We start from the raw sequence: 17,839 nt of genomic DNA, 5'->3' as shown, positions 1-17,839 counted from the left end.
TTCATCTAAATGTTCCAACTTTTTGTACAAACTTTTACAGGAACTTACTATAGGCTGTAAATTTTTAAACCTACTTTAAAAAACAATATTGAAAAGGATTCTTATTTAAATTATGCCATTACCAAGCAAATTACCAGATGACTTTGGCAAAAAAACGGCGTCGACAAATTTAAATCTTGTCGGCAACAGATACTTAATCAAAGACAAAATCGGATCTGGCAATTTTGGCACTGCCTTTCTTGTCAAAGACCAGCATGAAAAGAATGAAAAGCAAATAATGTAAGTGTGATTTTGATTTTACACTTTACAATATTTTTCAGGGGTGGGCATACTACGCCCCGTGGGCTTGATGTGGCCCGTCAGGGTGTAAATTATCCAGGCCGCAACCTCTTTTACAAATTGGGCCTCAGGCCATTTCTAATTAGATTTAAATTTTTTAGCTTGGTAAATGTGAAAATATTTTGACTTTGTGCAAATATTATTCTCAGACATCTAGTGTATTTGCCTTTTGAGGAAATCTTTTCAAGCAAAAAAAATAAACATTTAAACAACATAAATGTCAGTGAAACGTAAAGGGCCTGCACAGACCTTTCTCGAGTTGACTTTGGCCCGTGACTAGAAAAAGTTTGCTTATCCCCGATATATGCAGTGTTTAACATTAGGTTTGCGAAAGCTCAAATTGTACAACTTCATAACTTTCTTTTCGCAAAATTTTTTTTTACCTTACATATGTTTAAAGTGCAGAATTGAGTTAAAAGTACATACATAAATTGCACTACAAAATTAAACCCATCACACATGTACTTATCTATACCCATTCTTATATTAACAAATTTATTTACTATGTCAGCTGTTTGTTGCAAATCAAACCTGAAATAAAAATTTTCAGGAAAGTTTTGAAGCAAATCGCAGTGGGACCTCTCGATCCGGGCGAGACAGTCGATGCAATGCAAGAAGCAAAGCTCCTGGGACAAATGCGACACAAAAACATCGTGCAATTTCACAAAAGCTTTCTCGACGGCCATTTTTTCTGCATCGTCATCGAATATTGTGAAGTAAGAAATTATTTTGACATACTGTAAAGTAAGAATTTTTTGTGAACACGAGAAAGAAAACTAGATCATCCCTAATCACTTTGTAACATGAAAAAATAAAATCTATTTAATGTGTAAAGCTGCACACAGTTTTACAGTTCATTACATTGAAGTAATTTTCAGTAGAAATTGTGTAATTAAGGTGCTGTTCTATTTTTTATTAAAGTAATTTTCAGTAGAAATTGTGTAATTAAAGTGCTGTTCTATTTTTTATTAAAGTAATTTTCAGAAGAATTTGTGTAATTAAAGTGCTGTTCTATTTTTTATTAAAGTAATTTTCAGAAGAATTTGTGTAATTTAAGTGCTGTTCTATTTTTTATTTAAGTAATTTTCAGAAGAATTTGTGTAATTAAAGTGCTGTTCTATTTTTTATTAAAGTAATTTTCAGAAGAATTTGTGTAATTAAAGTGCTGTTCTATTTTTTATTAAAGTAATTTTCAGAAGAATTTGTGTAATTTAAGTGCTGTTCTATTTTTTATTTAAGTAATTTTCAGAAGAATTTGTGTAATTAAAGTGCTGTTCTATTTTTTATTAAAGTAATTTTCAGAAGAATTTGTGTAATTAAAGTGCTGTTCTATTTTTTATTAAAGTAATTTTCAGAAGAATTTGTGTAATTTAAGTGCTGTTCTATTTTTTATTTAAGTAATTTTCAGAAGAATTTGTGTAATTAAAGTCCTGTTCTATTTTTTATTAAAGTAATTTTCAGAAGAATTTGTGTAATTAAAGTGCTGTTCTATTTTTTATTAAAGTAATTTTCAGAAGAATTTGTGTAATTAAAGTGCTTTTTTATTTTCCATTTGTCATTTATTGTGAGACCAATATTGATTGACCAGGCACATGGCGTTCATGATTTGTGTTTACAGAACAGCCAATGTTGTTTCAAACCTTTCGCCACCAGCCCTATTCTAAGCAGTTTAAATGGAGCGAGTAGGACAAAGATAAACAAGCACTTTTTGTGTATTTTACCCCAAACTGTGTTGCTATGAAATGTTGGCACAACCAGCGACCACTGGTTGATTTATGATTATATTCTGTCAAAATTTGACTAGGCACAAAAATGACTAATTCTGTATCTTGGCAAACACTTTTAATTAATAGTATTGCATAATTGCAGCGAAGATGGCTGTTTTGTTTCTTACTATGTGATTGAAAAATTGGATTGCTTTCATTTAGGCTGTTTTTCATTATTTGTGTTATGTTGCATTTAATAGCAAACTTGTTGTACTTTCATTTTGGTATTAAAACTAAATGGTTATTAAATCACACAACAGCATCTAGCATTTTGATCGATGACTCACAGAAGTCTTTCAGATGTAAAATCATTTTTGTATCATTTTTGGTAATGGCTTTTTAGATAAATATACATGTTGGTATTGCCTATACTGGCAATAATCCATTTTAAGCAATATGGTTAAAGCGTTAACTAGTGGTATTCATTTTAAGGCTAAATTTATCGACATTTTTCACAGTTGTTTAAAAGTATTTCAGTCTTTAAATTTCTTTGATTTGATTTGCATACTTAAAAGTCTTAAAAAACCCTAAGCTTTTTCAAAAATCTTCGAATAGTTTTTGATTTTTCGTAAAAGTTTGTGATAACCTGTGTGAGTATAGAATTATTTTTGTTTGCTCCCAGAACATCTCATCTTCGATGTTACATCGATGGGTTCCTTATGCTCTACCAAGCTTGGAGTTAATAAAGAATTACATTTTTATCTTTTATGGCTTTGTCAGCAAATTATTATTTTGCCAGCCACCAGAAACATATTTTTTTGAAAGCTGTATTATGTCTATGTATTCTAAAATATTGATCAATGTGTTCGTTCGTGCTCTACCAAGGATAAATGTATTAAAAAATTTACATTTTTATATTCTATGTGTTTTGACAGCATAGAATATTTTGATTGGTATAGAAACATCATGTTTTTGATGCTGCAACATGTTTTAAAATTCTTTCAAAATATTGCTCAAAGGGGTTATTTTTTTTTTCTAACAGAAATGAAGTTATCAAAAATTCCATTTTTATCTTTTATGTCTTTTGTCGGCATATAATTATTTTGTCTGCTACCAGAAACATCTTGTTTTTGATGCTGCACCATGTTTTGACATTCTTTCAAAAATAAGTTATTAAATAATTACATTTTTATAATTATGGGTTAAATAGGGAGGAGACCTGGAATGCAAATTACGAGAGCAGAAAAAACTGCAGGAGGTTTTGCCGGAGGCCCAAGTAATAAAATGGACAAAGCAACTCCTGAAGGCTCTGGAATATATGCACAGAAAGTAAGAAAAAAATACAGAAAAATAATGTTCTGTGGCCAGATATATAAAAAGTGGTAATCTGGCCGAGATCTGACAACCTTAGTACCCCAAACATATATTGTGTTATTGCTAGAAGTCAATATGCCTATATATAGCACAAGGATATTATTTTTGTTATTCAAAGATTTTTGTATAGTCTTTACCAAAAAATATTGTAGAAAACTGTCTTACTATGCTAAAATCTAATCTAGAAGCCTGCTTGAGCTAACAGACATATAATTAGTACAATCATTTTTGCCTATTTTTCGGCTAATCATTACGTAATTAAAAAAGTTGTTGATTATACTAAATTCCAATGATTTAACAATGAAGACTGATACACGATTTACTTGTTTATTTGTAATGCTTTAATGTGGATTACAAATAGAAACTATTGGATATTGAGGCACAAATGGTATAATTCAGGATTCATCTTTCTGGTAAAAAAAATCATTCTGTTTCATCCCTGGGAATATCCTTACCATCATTTGCCTCTACTTTGATCTAAAAGCCCTAACAACAGGACAACCACATTCCAATGGTCTCTGCATTTTTAGGCGAATTCTCCATCGCGATTTGAAGAGCCGTAACATCTTTCTCAAGGACAACCAGATCAAGGTCGGCGACTTTGGCATTTCCCGCATCCTGATGGGTTCCTCAGACAAGGCGAGCACCTTCGTTGGGACGCCGTACTACATGAGCCCAGAGGTTCTCAAGCACGAACAGTACGACGAGAAGTGCGACATCTGGTGAGATTTATTTGTAATGTTCACAAAATGCTGCCTACCACTTTATGGGCTTTGATATTTATTCTATGTCTAACTACAACCTCCAAGTCCAACCTTTATCTTAAGATTTATTCGAAGCGCACACGAAATGCTTGTATATATAACAACTTAATTTTGAAGATCATCACGTTGTTTAAACGGGTTTTTCAATGAAAATACAAAAGACATTTTTTCGCTTTGTGCAGAACAAAATTTCTTTGTAGTGTGGCTTCTGTATTAAAAGCTACACCTCTCCAGCCTAAAACTTTAACAAAATAAACCAAATGTGTAGTGTTTTCAACATTACTTCTTTGTGACATGATTTACTTTCTTTATGAAGTTTTTATAGGCATCATTTGTCTCATCGTACCACCCAAAATGAAAGTTTTAGCAATACAAAACAATATAAAGGTGTTTTTTTGTTTTATCCTAAACGACCACATATTAATTTATAATGTAGCAGAAAAAAAAATCTTGATAATTTTTCCCCCTTTAAAAAAAATTTCTCCTCCAAAGAAAAATCCTAGATCCGCGCCTGCTGCAGAGGGTAATCTTAAAAACCTTTTAATTCCCATTTAATGCTTGTTAGGTCGCTTGGATGCGTCTTGTACGAGATCTGCTGTCTACAGCACGCCTTTGAGGGGGTTACCCTAATGTCAGTGATGATGAAAATCGTGTCCGACCACACGCCAAGCCTGCCTGACGTTTACTCAAGGGCCCTCAACACCGTGATGGAAAGGTACTCAAAATTTCGCACTTTTTTGTTTGTGTTTTTAAAATCGCGAAGAAGTCGGTTGTTTGACGTGTGAGTGTCTCTGCTGTGAATCACAAGTTTTTTAACGGCCGTGCTTTTTTAAATTTGAACGAAAAAAGGATTTATTTTGTTTGTTGTGGTTACTTTATCCAACTGTTTGTTAAACATTTTGTCGGTTGGTTGCTGGCTTTAAACGTTATGATCTAAATATGAACCCTTTTTTAATGTTTGTTAGTAAAAATTGAGTTTTAAAATAATAATAATGTCTTCAGAAAAGGCCTTATGTGAACTATAGGTTTTCGATACCCGATATATTGGACAAAAAGTATCGCGATCCACACGACGTCAGTAAAAAAGAAAAAAATATATATAAAAAAATATATAATATATAAAACAAAAGAAAAATAAAAAATATATAAAAAATAATATATATATGATAAAAAATAAAAAATATATATAAAAAAAATATATATAAAAAAAAAATATATATATAAAAATATATCTATCAAAAGCAAAATAGGGTGAAATTGGCATAGTATATCGCCCTTTTGCCAAGTCATTAGGCCAAAATTTGCTTTAGAATTAAGAAGTTTAGTTACCTTAGTTGTTAACTTAACATTTTTTTGTTAAAATTGCACTTCGACGTATTGTTGCGTTGGAACGAAAATCAGGGCTTAAATTCCTATCGGATCGGCACCGATACCACCTTAGTATCGGACGAGTACCGATAATATCACTTGGGATCGGGTATCGGCTCCGATCCGATATTATCGGACATCCTTAGCCAGAACATTAAAAACAGGTTAACATTTTTGGAGCATAATAATTGGAGGTTGTAGTAAGACGTAATAAGAATATCAAAGCCCATACAGAAGTAGGTATCATTTTTAACGTTTCAAATAACTCTTAATTCATTTTCAACATCTTTGATGTTGTTATCAAAGCCCATAAAGAAGTAGAAGATGTTAAAAATGAATTAAGAGTAATTCGAAACGTTCAAAATGATATAAATACTTCTGTATGGGCTTTGATATTCTTATTAGGTTAACATTTGTTTTTAAATATCCGAATTCTGCGTTATTTTTTGGTAGCCAATGATAAAAGGTCATTGTCTTTGTAAACTGAACCACTTCACAGTTTATAATCCTTGATTTATTATAGAAGCAACTAAAGCTGTAAATTTTTCTTCCTCGCAGAATGCTGGACAGAGAACCAGAAAACCGACAAACGGCTTGGCAAATCCTAACGCATCCGCTTTTTAAAAAGACTAACGGGTAAGGCGCTGCTGTTTTGCTTCGAATTGTAGAGTTAGATGAGGGGTTCATAATATTTTTGTACGCGACCCCTAATTTTTATTGGTTTGCGTGGATTAGGGTAGACATGTTTATTTTTTTTTCAAGATGACGTCATAGAACAAGAAGACTTAAGAAACCTGCTGTTTTCGGTCGTACTTGAGTGCGAATCTTAAACATAAGTACTCAAGAAGATGGCAAAGCGTTTTTTAAATAAAATTCCTTAAAAAAATCATTCTATTCTATATTATACACTGAGATTCTAATAGCCTTCAGACCCCCCAAAACAGTCCATGTTCGCCCAAGGAGTCCATGGTCCCCAGTTTAAAAAAAAACAAAGTTAGACAGGATTCAATCGAAAACACGTTAATATCGATTTATTAAAACACCTCTTGCGCTAAATATTTCACATTCATTTGTAAAGCTCTAAGCATTGGTGACATCGTTGCAGGAATTGCAAGCTTTTAGAATTCCAAAATCGTTCCTAAAAACAGCTCTACAGAGGAATATTTGTTATTTTGGCATTGGGTAAATAGTTTTGTTTACTTAATCGAACATTTCTTTTTAATTTTACGTATATGTCTGTTTTAAACAAGAGTGCACGATAAGCATAAACTTTGCTCTCAACGCTTTTCTGTGTCTGGGCCTTAGGACTTAAGCCAATAAGAGCAAATGTATATACAAAGACACGGCTAATATTAATTAAAATCGACTTGATTAAAAGCCCTAAGGTCATGTTTTGTTCGCATGCAAAATGTCCAACGAGGAAAGTTGGGTGCCAAAGCTTCGCCGCTCCACTTATGCCAAGTATTTGAGTCGCATCGAAAAAAGGCTGACAAACACCGACCTAACCTAAACAAGACGAAGGAATTTTTAAGTTTTCCTATTTACTAACCTTAGTTGGTGGAGCGACGGTCCCGGTATGACCGAGGTCGTGAGTTCGAACCTCACCGCAGGCTAGTTGATTTTTGCAAGCCTTTCGGAAATACGCCAAATGCAAAAAGAAGGAACAGTGAAGGTTTTATATTTACTAACCTGGCTTTTTGTAATCTCTTCAGGCCCCATATGACGGCAAGAGATCGTTTGAGGATTCGAAAACAAAAAGAAGCTGACGCCAATATGGAACATCTCAAGTAAGTTAGCTGTCTTTAGTTTAGACTAACCCTCAGTTTGAGAGGGGTGTTACGTGCTTAATTAGCACTACAAAATTATCACCGGTTGCTAATTACGCCGACTGTAAATTCTAACATTCATTATTAATTTTGCGCCTTTGTTCTTAAATGTAGGGCTAGGAATTAGGTTTTCGCATTTCGAGACATGTATAATTGTATATTAACGTAATATTCTTGTGCGCTGTGGTGTTCGCCGTTAATTGAACTTTAGACATGTTTTTTCCTGTCTCCAAACATTTCTGCAAATCTCACAATCATTTATCGCTTGTTTTCCGGCGCGGTTTAACTTCTCACTAAAAGGTCCGCCCAATGTTATCTTTCCACGAAACGGCCGCCCTGTAAGGCAGGCCTGGGGTTTCCGGGAGCGCGTTGGTTCCCGTGAAAAGGAGTTTTGTTTTAGCGTATATTACGAGCGGCTCACCGCCTACAGTGGAGAGAGGCGTCTGGGTGTAGCCTTGTGAAATTAGCGAGTAAAACTTTAAGTTTCATTATGCTCTGTCTGTCGCTTTTGTAAGTAATTGTGTGTGTCTAAGTGTCATTATTGTTTGTGGTGTGGAAATATTCTACTCTTGCAGCCAATACATCTGTACATTGGGTTTTCTTGTTGTGGTCTTTAATATAAGTTCTCTTTGGTAGGTTATTTATTGCCCGAAAATAAGAACTCACAGCGACTTTACAGGAGGCCTAGGTAATTTTCTAGAATTACTAGTAAAGTCGTAACAAGGGGCACCGTCTTGCTTGTAAATAGGCAAAACAATCTAGGTTGCAAACCGAATATTTGAAAAAGAAGATATCTCCTCGCCCTAATGCACGTTAGTGACGACAATGACTTCATATTTTTTATATATTTTTATATTTTTAACCTGGTCGCGTAGTTTGTTGCTCTAGGTTTTATGATTATTTTCCTATTATTTTTAAATTCTACCACCTGGTTTACGTGTTAACATTATTTTGTATTCGTTTTTTAGAGACTGATGATGCCGTGATTGGCGAAATATATTTCTCTTTTATAAACTAGAACCTATAGTGACTTATTTTGACTGAGACAAGAAAGTCTATACTGTTTTAACAATCTAGGTTTTGGGGTTTTTGGTATTTATGAGCGAAGCGAACGCGTTAGTGTCGTTTAAAATTGAAACGACTAAATAGCACCAAAAGGATTCTTTGAAGAACAGGTGCACCTTACGTTTGGCAATGTTGTGTCTTAGTCCCGCTTATTTCCGCTTTAAGAAAAACAAAGCCGGGACTATATAGACATTTGTAATCAAGAAATATGCTGTTGCTATCAGGCATATACAAAAATGAAGCTCTTTCCGGTACTTATTTTGTGGCTTAATCGGATGCGAGTTGTTTTTAGGCATTATAAAATATACTACGACACGGTCCACGCCGCCTAATGTCATAAGCTGTTTTGGTGGAAAGAGTATTGGCACCTAAAGTCACGGTTTTATTTTTTCACAAAGTTACGTCATAACGTGACGTCGCAAACCTACGTCAAACGTGACGTCATAAATAAGGAACCTTATAAACACGACACAGTTCAATTGTTTTGTTAATTTTTAGTTTTGAGAGGTGTTACGTTCAATACAAAAGCTAGATTACAAATATGTGATCGATTTGCGCAAAGTTAAAAAAACACCTTTATATCGTTTGCGTTGTCCGAACTTGAAATTTTGATGGTGCGTTGACACATACGACGCCTTAGGGCTAAAATCAAGTTTACAAAATGGGTTAAGACACTAGCGAAAAACATTTTTGCATTTACGCAGTTATAATAATAGGCAAAAAATGTAGTTTAGGGGGGCCATGGCCACGTGTCTACTCAAATGACACAATTTTTTCAAGATTATGATTTTTTTTGGACGTCAGTATATTTTCTTTAACTTAATGTAAACATTGGGTGTAGTCTAGACCAGAGCTTCTCAACCTTTTTTGTTTACGACAGCCTTCATTAAATTTTAATAGATCGCGGCATCCTTACTGGCATTTTTCGCTATGTGGTGAGTTATTGTGGTGTCACAATAAATGGAATTGATACAGACTGTGTGCAAGGCAGAAAAATATTCTGGATTTAATGCCTTTTTATCGTACACACAAAATTGTTTAAAGAAGCTTACAAAATGAGCAAAAATTGGAATCCAAAATAATTTAAATTTCTCACGGTATCCTTGAACGTTAGAAACGGCACCCTGGTTGGAAATCGCTGGCCTATACGTTATTTCTCACCAAATCTAGATAGATAAAGACAAACAGCCGCCCAAGTACTTAATAAAAGATGAAAAAATGCAATGTGTGCAAAATCACATTTAAAATTTGACATGAACGACTTTGGAAAAATACATCCTAGTCAAGTTAAGTAATTGGAGGCCTACTGTAGTGGATTTAATCCATCAACAGACACAACTTTGTGATTTCCAAATAATATTTTACTCCTTTCTTTTCAGTGAAATCGCCAAACTGCAGCTGAAAGAAAACGCCAGGTTTCGCCGGGAATCAAAAGAACGGAATTTCACGACCAGCGCCTTCAACAAAAATATGGTAAAATAAAAAAATAAAAAAACTCGGCATATCTCGGTCACATCATCGACTTTTCGCACTGTATAAATTATATTAATTGGTGTCTTGAAAGGCAATTCAAGCATTCAATACAAAACATATTTTTAGAGTTATATTTTCTAAATGCCATTTCGTGAAATCTTTAATGTCGTCACGCTCATAACCAAATTGCCTAAGTCATTTTTTTATGATTTTGAGTTTTTGCCTCAGTCAATCCTTGTTTCTATCCCCATCCATAGAAAAAGTGCTTAAGCCATTTTTTTGCACAAGGGAGTGGGAAATGACCTAAAAATGACCCAAGCACTTTTTCTGTGGATGGTGATGTCAACACGGAGTGACTGAATCAAAAACATTAAAAATTAATAAAAAATGACTTGGGCAATTTGGTTATGAACGTGACGATGCCATTTAAACCGCGACAGTAAGAGGTGACTGGCCGATTACGTCACTTAAAGACTCGCCTGTAATAAATCCATGGGAGTAAAAAATCTACTAGAGCTAGATATAGGTGGTGGCTGGCTCATTTTTTCGCGTGGACAGAAAATTTTTTGTTTTTCAAAAGCAAGCGCATTTCTAACTTACTAAATTTGCGAAGTGAATAGTGACTTAACATTTTTTGAGTTTTGCAGGCAATTTTACAAAATTCAATTCTGTGGCACATTGAAATAGCAATAGGAAATCTTCGCAATTTAAAGGCTGAAATGTGCAAGTAAAATGCAGTTTATCGGCAACAAAATACAACCGTTTAAATCGCCGCGGTTGGCAAGATTTTATATGTCCAATAGTTCACCTCACTTATGAAATCCACGGAACATCTCCAGGAATTCATGAAACCTGATCTTATGAAAGCCCTGACTTGGGTTGCGCCTTACCATATTGTGTTTAATGTTTATGTTCTGCCTTATGGTGTAATTTCGAACAATGGATGTAAAGCGACACCGCCTTCTTATTCCATTATTACGTCAGCGGATAATGTAACGCAAGCGCAAAAAAATGTTCCAACTGCTGTAGATTAGAAAGTCCCATTCAATTTTTTTTCGATTGATAAAATTCCAAGGTTGTGTTGTAACGTGCAAAACTTAAGTTGAAATACGCCAGCCTGTTTTTTAGCCATGCTTTTTAAGTTTATCTACCCTCGTTTTTATTTTACCACCCACTTCAGCTGTCTACCATTTTTGCTCTTGAGTACTACACTGCTGTTTAACATTATATGGCGACGTTTGGCAACGTTAAACTGAATTTTTTTGCGTTAGAGTAATAAAGACCTGTATTATTTACTCCACATCAGTGGGCTCAAGCTGTGGTAATTACCCCAAATGGATAATTTTATAATTTAGTAAGGATAATTGCTCGTCTGTTACTATAATATGATATGCTATATTTGGACGCTAAATAGCAGAAATGCGTATCAGCCCTTTTGATGGTTTAAATTATAAATGTTTATTTAAATGCACATTTGTAGGTTATTCTTTAGAGTTGTTCCTACCTAAACTGATTTTAGGTTATACCTTTCTATTTTTTTATAAAACGGGTGGGGATAAACGCTCTACTTTTCACCTTATAATGTGCAACCAATATGACGTCGACAATGCGCATTGTTTGATTGGAATGTACAGACAAAGATTGGAATGTTTTGCTTATTATTCTTCCAGCAGCAGGTAAACGAAGTACACTGTTTTAACCTACGACCATTATGACGTCAAGAATGCACATTGTTTGATTGGAATGTACAGACAAAGCTGCTTTAATTCACAAGCTTTAGCTGACATTAAAACTGTTTTAACTAAGAAACTTACGTTAATTTTGCTCATTATTCTTCCGCAGCAAGTAAACGAGGTGGACGCGCTCCGACCTGCATCCGCATCCAAGTTCTCCTCCTCTCGTTTTTCCTCTTCTCTCAGCTCCTCTTTAGTAGGAGCGGAGGAGGAGCTCCACGGAACAGTTGTCTTCCAACCTCTCAGTTCGGATCCTGTTTTGTCCCTGCACGGTGGAGAAGGTATTATTAAAAGAATGATTGCGTTGCAAACTGCGACTCGCCGACATGTTTTTTGTGGCCCTTCTAGTCGAATTGTAAACTTCCATAAAAATCGTAATGGCTACCAAGAGTACCGTTTATGAACGTTTCTCTATTTTTCTTTTTTTATTTAGGCCAGCATATCGTGTATGACGTAACACTAGACTTATTATATTATTCGGAGAATTTAGTAAATCAAACCATAGACCAATATTGATAAATATTTTACGTGTTATTTTGTTATTACCGTTATTAATATTGTGTTAATTAACAGTTTTGATATATTTCAATTCTGTTATGATTGCTAAACTTACAATTGTCCCCTTTTTTGTATTGAAATAATTTTGGGACTATCTGGTAGTTGTATTTTCTGTAAATGGCTCTTCCATTGAATACATTTGCCCACCCCTGCTTTAGACTTTCCTGACTTGATCAAAGTCAGTCATTGCTAAGTTCTAGTCACTTACAAGAGAAATACATTTGGGCACAAAATTAGGCATCAACAGTCTCTAGAAAAAAAGGAACGAAGCTAGACTTTTTTTCTAGAGACTGATGATGCCATATTTGGGCGAAATATATTTCACTGTTAAAGACTAGAACTTAATAATGACTACCTTTGACCAAGAAAGAAAAGTCTAAAGAATATTTGTTCCCATTGATTGTCGTCATTTACTTGTAAGGGTGGGGGAGATTCGTTAGGATAAGCTTTCTATAAATTGTTGCCATAATGATGCGATCTGGTGGAATTTTTAAAGGTTGAATATACGAATTAAAGGATTGCATGCAGTTTTTTACCTGCTTCACAATGCTTACCCAAGGCCTGTTTGCATGTTTAGTCGAAAGTCCGAGAGAATAGTGTATATGTTACGTAAAGCTAAAAATTCAGTTTATCTGGCTTGTTCAATCATTAAGGAATTAGCTCAGATGAAATACTTTTTCTTACTTGATCTTTGAAATGTATTTCACGTGTAACATATTAAACTACACCTGATTGGCATTGGGTAAAAGTTTTTTGGCCTTCTTAAAGAAAAACATCTGTTGCACATTTGAGTGTATTACCCAACAAACACAATTTAATAATAGTAAAGTTTGAATGAAATTCGGCGCAGAACGTTGAAATTTTGCTTCTCTTGCTTTGTTTGTTCTTTATATGCTATTTTGACGTTTTTAACAAAATTGAATTATTTTTTTTGGAAAGCTTTATTTATATCAAGGTAAACAAGCCTCTTCTTGTTTCAGAAACTTTGAAGCCTGCTACCGTCATTCGCGTTCCCGATCCTCCTGTGAGAGTCCCTAGCAACCACGAAGAGGAGGAAGAGGACCTTGACTCTACCGGGGAGATGATCCGGAGTCTAATCCGAGACGGAGTGATCCCTGAGGACGCGGATGTCGCCGACACGTTTTACACCGAGACGGAAAAGTTCGAGAGCGTTTCTTCTGACGAAGATCAAAGCAGCGATGAAGATCGCATCCGGAGCAGCTCCCTGGAGGAGGACATTGATGAGGATGATCTTCTTCCCGACGAGAACTTCGACCTTAGCCAATCGGAGTACCGCGATCTCTTGGGATTGATGGAGGGCGTCCTGGATTTGGACGACTCGACGGTTGCCAGGGGAACAAGTCGGAAGAACCAGACCATAGCTACGCTACGAGGGAGCACGGTTGTGGAGCGACAGAAGACGGCGCGGAGGATTTCCGAGGAGCGATTGCCTGGAAACATGGCACAAAAAAATCCGGGAAGCGATAAAAGTGAAAAGACCAAGAGCTTCACCAACTTCAACATGAGCATCATGGACCAGAAGATCGAGAAGTTGCGAGAACGATGTCGCGACGGAATCGACGACCAACTCTTCGGGCGAGTTTACTCCACGATGAAGGCGCTTTACTCCGGCGAGAACTTTTCCACGGAACAGAACAGGAGGATTTCGGAAGCGGCGAAGAAACTTCTCCCGAACAGCACAAAATGCATGAACTTTGAGGAGCTCGTCTACATGGAGCATCAGAGGGACTCGAACGTGGCGTAAAAGACGGCAAGGAGCATCGTTTACCTGCCAGGATAGAAATCTAAAGTCGAATCGGTGGAAATACAGAAAAGCGGAAGCGAAAAGTAAGGTTTCAAATAGTGAAGCTGTCGGATAATTTGCGTGTTTTTCTTCTTTTTAAGATGACGTTTTTTTTAGCGGAACAGTTTTCGGGCGATTCGTCTTTTTACTCCATTGTAAAAAGTCGCGAATATATTTCTTAAACTTTTTTCTATTTTTCCTTTTTTTTTCTATTTTCTATTCTTGCGGAAAAAATGCAATTGAAAAACTAAAATAATTGATCGCATTTAATTTACGCTAAGATTTTTAGGTTGCCGCGAAAAGGGTTAAAATCATTTCTTGTGGTTGATCTTGTAACGAATTTACGTATGACGCTACTCAGAACACGTGTGATTTACAGCTGGGCATTTCCATTTCTTAAGTCGCACTGGTCCATGATAAATGGCAGTTAAAGTTAAACATAAACCTTGTGCCTTTAGAGTAGGGTAAACTGGAGTCTGTGGACCCGTAGGCGCCGACTTTCGTTTTTCACAGGGCTACTAAAAATGTTACAATAAAATGACGTCACTAAATGTCCGCTCAAAGGATGCGTTTATACGTGGAGTAAGAATTTGTATCCTTTGGTATTCAGTACTTTTATTGACTGATAAATGCGAAAAAATTGCGACTTGTATTTTAGGGAATGTCCCATTATGGTCCAATCGATTTCGTTTTAACGAATAACGGTATTTTTGAAAACTTAAAACGTTCGTAATTTTAGCCGAAACTAACCAAAGCATTATTTATGGACGAGTCATGTATTTGCTGAATTTCTAGTCATGGGAAACAAAGCCTAAACTAAAGGCTGGTTCACACTAGACGCGTTAACGTCTAGCGTTAGCGTCTGGCGTCTAACGGCTAACGTCGCTTAGTTCACACATAAAGCGTTGCCAGCGTTAACGGCAAATTTCCTCGCTTCTAACCGAAAGCGTTTTTATTTAAACGTTTGGCGTTAGCGCTAGACGCGTCAAGTGCGAACCAGCCTTAATAGTTGCTTGACTAACTGTCAGATATTAATGCGTCATCCCGAATCGCACCCATTTAACTTAATACAGAGTATATTACAGGAATATTTTTCGGGGCTAACCAATACATCCCAGTTTTTGCTAGGGGTGCTCGGAGGACTCATCCCACTCATCCCAGCACCCTAGAGCCCAAACATGGCGTCCCTGTGTTGACCCCTTGGGGGTACTTTGGGTAGTTTTGGGGTCTATGAAGGCCTAATTGAAATCTCACTGCATAATTTGACAAATGCAAATATGTTTAAAAAAAGAGTTTTATTAAAATCAACCGCTAAAACACAGAAGTTGACACCTTCTATATTTAGACCTCAACTTCAGTTTGGACCAAAATTTGCTTTTACATATTTTGGACCGAAACCAGCAGGTTTCTTATGTCCACATATTTTATGACGCACCAAAATTTTCATGCCGACATTTTATTGAAAGTATTTCAACATTTTATTACCGCCTCCTCTACCTAGCAACTTGTTTGCTTATATCCGAGTTGATTTATTTCAGTATTTTCTACGTTTTTCTTTTCTAACGCTTTTTTATTATTGGCCTTTGGTGTTTAAAATCCACTGTTTTGATGAGAAATCGAACCCTAAGGCCAAAACCAGTATTGCCAATTGTGCTGACTCATAACTATTCTCTTTCACCTTTCTTACATGGTTTTTAAAGTGTTTTTATGTAGCAATATTATACCTTTTCTAATATGGTTGATTTCCTTACTTTACGTACTTATTATATCTGTGCTTTATTTAATGAAACCATCCTTTTATATTTCCACCATGGAACAATTACGTTTGAACTAGGGATGTCCGATAATATCGGATCGGAGCTGATTCCCGATACCAAGTGGCAGTATCGGTGACGTTACAATACCAAAAAAAAATAACATAGAAGTTTTAACCATGCTTTGTGAGCCATCGCAGTGGTTCCACCTTAAAAGGTAATTTTGTCAAAAAATAGTAGGTTATCATCTTAAAGCAATGGTTCTCAACCTTTTTTCTTTCGTGGCCCATTTATGTTGCAAAACAAATCTGTGACCCAATAGTTTTATGAAAGAAAAAACTGTAAAATAGGTTTAGTACAAAACACAGCAGAACATATTTCAAAACAGATTAGTTATCCTGTAAAATTAATTATAGTGACACAAATGAAACTAAATCTAGCTTTTTTAAATTGGTCTGTGGCCCACCTTAAATGTTCTTATGGCCCACTGGTTGAGAACCGTAATCTTAAAGCAGTGTTTTTTAACCTTTTTCCACCGCGACCCAAACATTAAGCGTAAGTAAGACGACTATAAGCTTTGGGACCCAATTGTTTTTTCTTGTAAGCGAACAAAAAATAGGCGTTAGCATAAATAATTTCGATTTTTAATAATAATTATCTGACATTATTTGTATTGCTTCCTTAATTTTCCAAATTGAAAAATCTTTCTCAGAACCAATCTCAATTAGTATAAACATGTGAGCTACTGCGGTCAGAGACCCAACCAAGTCAAACAGCGAACCAATTTTGAGTCGCGAACTAAATCTAGCTTTTTTAAATTGGTCTGTGGCCCCCCTCAAATGTTCTTATGGCCCACTGGTTGAGAACCGTTGTCTTTAAAGGAACTAACTTTTTTCCGCTTAAGCTAATTTCGACCAAATAACCTGGAAAAATTACCTCTGGTCGTTTTATTTTATCCATTTTGCTTATTTGGCAATCTTAATGACGTCATTTGGGATGGAATCGGATCACGATACTTGTTGTCCAAAATATCGGGTATCGGATATCGATATAGAATTAAAATGTATCGGACGTCATAGTTAAAGCGTTGTGATAATAAAGCAAGCAACAAATATCCACTGAACATGCAAAAAAATTATAAAATCAATAAAACGTAATCCATTGGTTTCACAATCATGACAAACTTCTCATTTTTCGTTTGCGATTTCGTACGTAACCCCTGGGTTATTTTGAGTTTTTTTATCATTCTGTTTTTTTAAGTTCGAGCCGTATGATTTGCAGCCCCTGAAAAAAAATAATCTTGTACTCTTTCGCCCTTCTTTTTTCTCTAGTTACCTTGATTCAATTATCGTACTCTTTCCGTTGTATTAGTTGTAAATATATATGAGATTTTTATGCAAGTCATTTCGTTGTCGCTGTGCCTATTCTTTGTTTTACAAAAATAAAATACAATCGTCACTCTTATCTTGCAGGCTTTTTATAGTTTAATTTTCACCAATGTAAGCTCAAAAGGAAAAGTGGATATTTACTGACACAAAATGGCAGCCAAAACCTCCTGTTTGTAACAATAGGTGTCTATTTAAAGACCTCAATTTCGCGGTGCTAACTCCAGTCGCAAAACAAACAAACTAGCGTGTTTTGTAGAAGCCCAGCAATATGTTTGCACTTTGGACCAACATTTTGTCTGTCAATTTTGCATAACAAGTTTCAGTGTTGTAACGACTTACCTGAGGCCAGGTGCGGATCCAGGAATTCTGTTTGGGGGGTACACGAAAATTTTCAGATATGACGTCACAAAGTCCCGTCTTACCGTGCCGTTACAAAGCTACGTCATCAAGTTTTATCTTAACGTGGCGTCATACAGAAGTAACTACAAAAACACCACACAGTTCGTTTGTCTTGTTAAAATGACGTGACAAGGATGCCTTTGATTCAAGCAAAGCAAAAATAAACGCTTTACCGGTAAAGTTGCCAAAACATTTATTTTCGAAGATTCGACGCAAAACGCGTTCGGGCTAAAACAATTTTTATCAAAATGGGCTAAGATATGCTTGAAACAGAATTATGATTGGCAG

The 17,839-nt window shown here is 35.5% G+C and overlaps 1 protein-coding gene across 2 annotated transcripts; it reads left to right on the top strand.

Annotated features, from left to right (window-relative positions):
- Nucleotides 1-94: 94 nt before the first annotated feature.
- Nucleotides 95-17,214, top strand: LOC146162710 (serine/threonine-protein kinase Nek11-like). Of its 2 annotated transcripts, none has more exons than XM_083383977.1 (10): nucleotides 95-279; nucleotides 890-1,055; nucleotides 3,256-3,374; nucleotides 3,950-4,141; nucleotides 4,749-4,898; nucleotides 6,110-6,187; nucleotides 7,264-7,338; nucleotides 9,822-9,915; nucleotides 11,758-11,929; nucleotides 13,187-17,214. In XM_083383977.1, exons 1-10 carry the CDS (start codon nucleotides 113-115, stop codon nucleotides 13,969-13,971), a joined length of 1,998 nt encoding a protein of 665 aa, XP_083240103.1. In that variant the 5' UTR covers nucleotides 95-112; the 3' UTR covers nucleotides 13,972-17,214. The 2 variants fall into 2 exon arrangements, with proteins under 2 accessions (XP_083240103.1, XP_083240102.1); XM_083383976.1 differs by having other exon boundaries at nucleotides 851-1,055.
- Nucleotides 17,215-17,839: the final 625 nt, after the last annotated feature.

Source organism: Ascidiella aspersa, chromosome 3, assembly GCF_963924565.1.
Source record: "Ascidiella aspersa chromosome 3, kaAscAspe10.2, whole genome shotgun sequence".
NCBI lineage: Eukaryota > Metazoa > Chordata > Ascidiacea > Phlebobranchia > Ascidiidae > Ascidiella > Ascidiella aspersa.
The sequence above is the reverse complement of the archived record's forward strand: the minus strand, read 5'-3'. Positions and strand labels throughout refer to the sequence as shown.

Coding starts and splice junctions, on each gene's coding strand:
- LOC146162710 (XM_083383976.1), top strand. CDS start 113: ATGCCATTACCAAGCAAATTACCAGATGACTTTGGCAAAAAAACGGCG. Junction 3,375..3,949: donor CTGGAATATATGCACAGAAA/GTAAGAAAAAAA, acceptor CTGCATTTTTAG/GCGAATTCTCCATCGCGATT. Junction 9,916..11,757: donor GCGCCTTCAACAAAAATATG/GTAAAATAAAAA, acceptor ATTCTTCCGCAG/CAAGTAAACGAGGTGGACGC.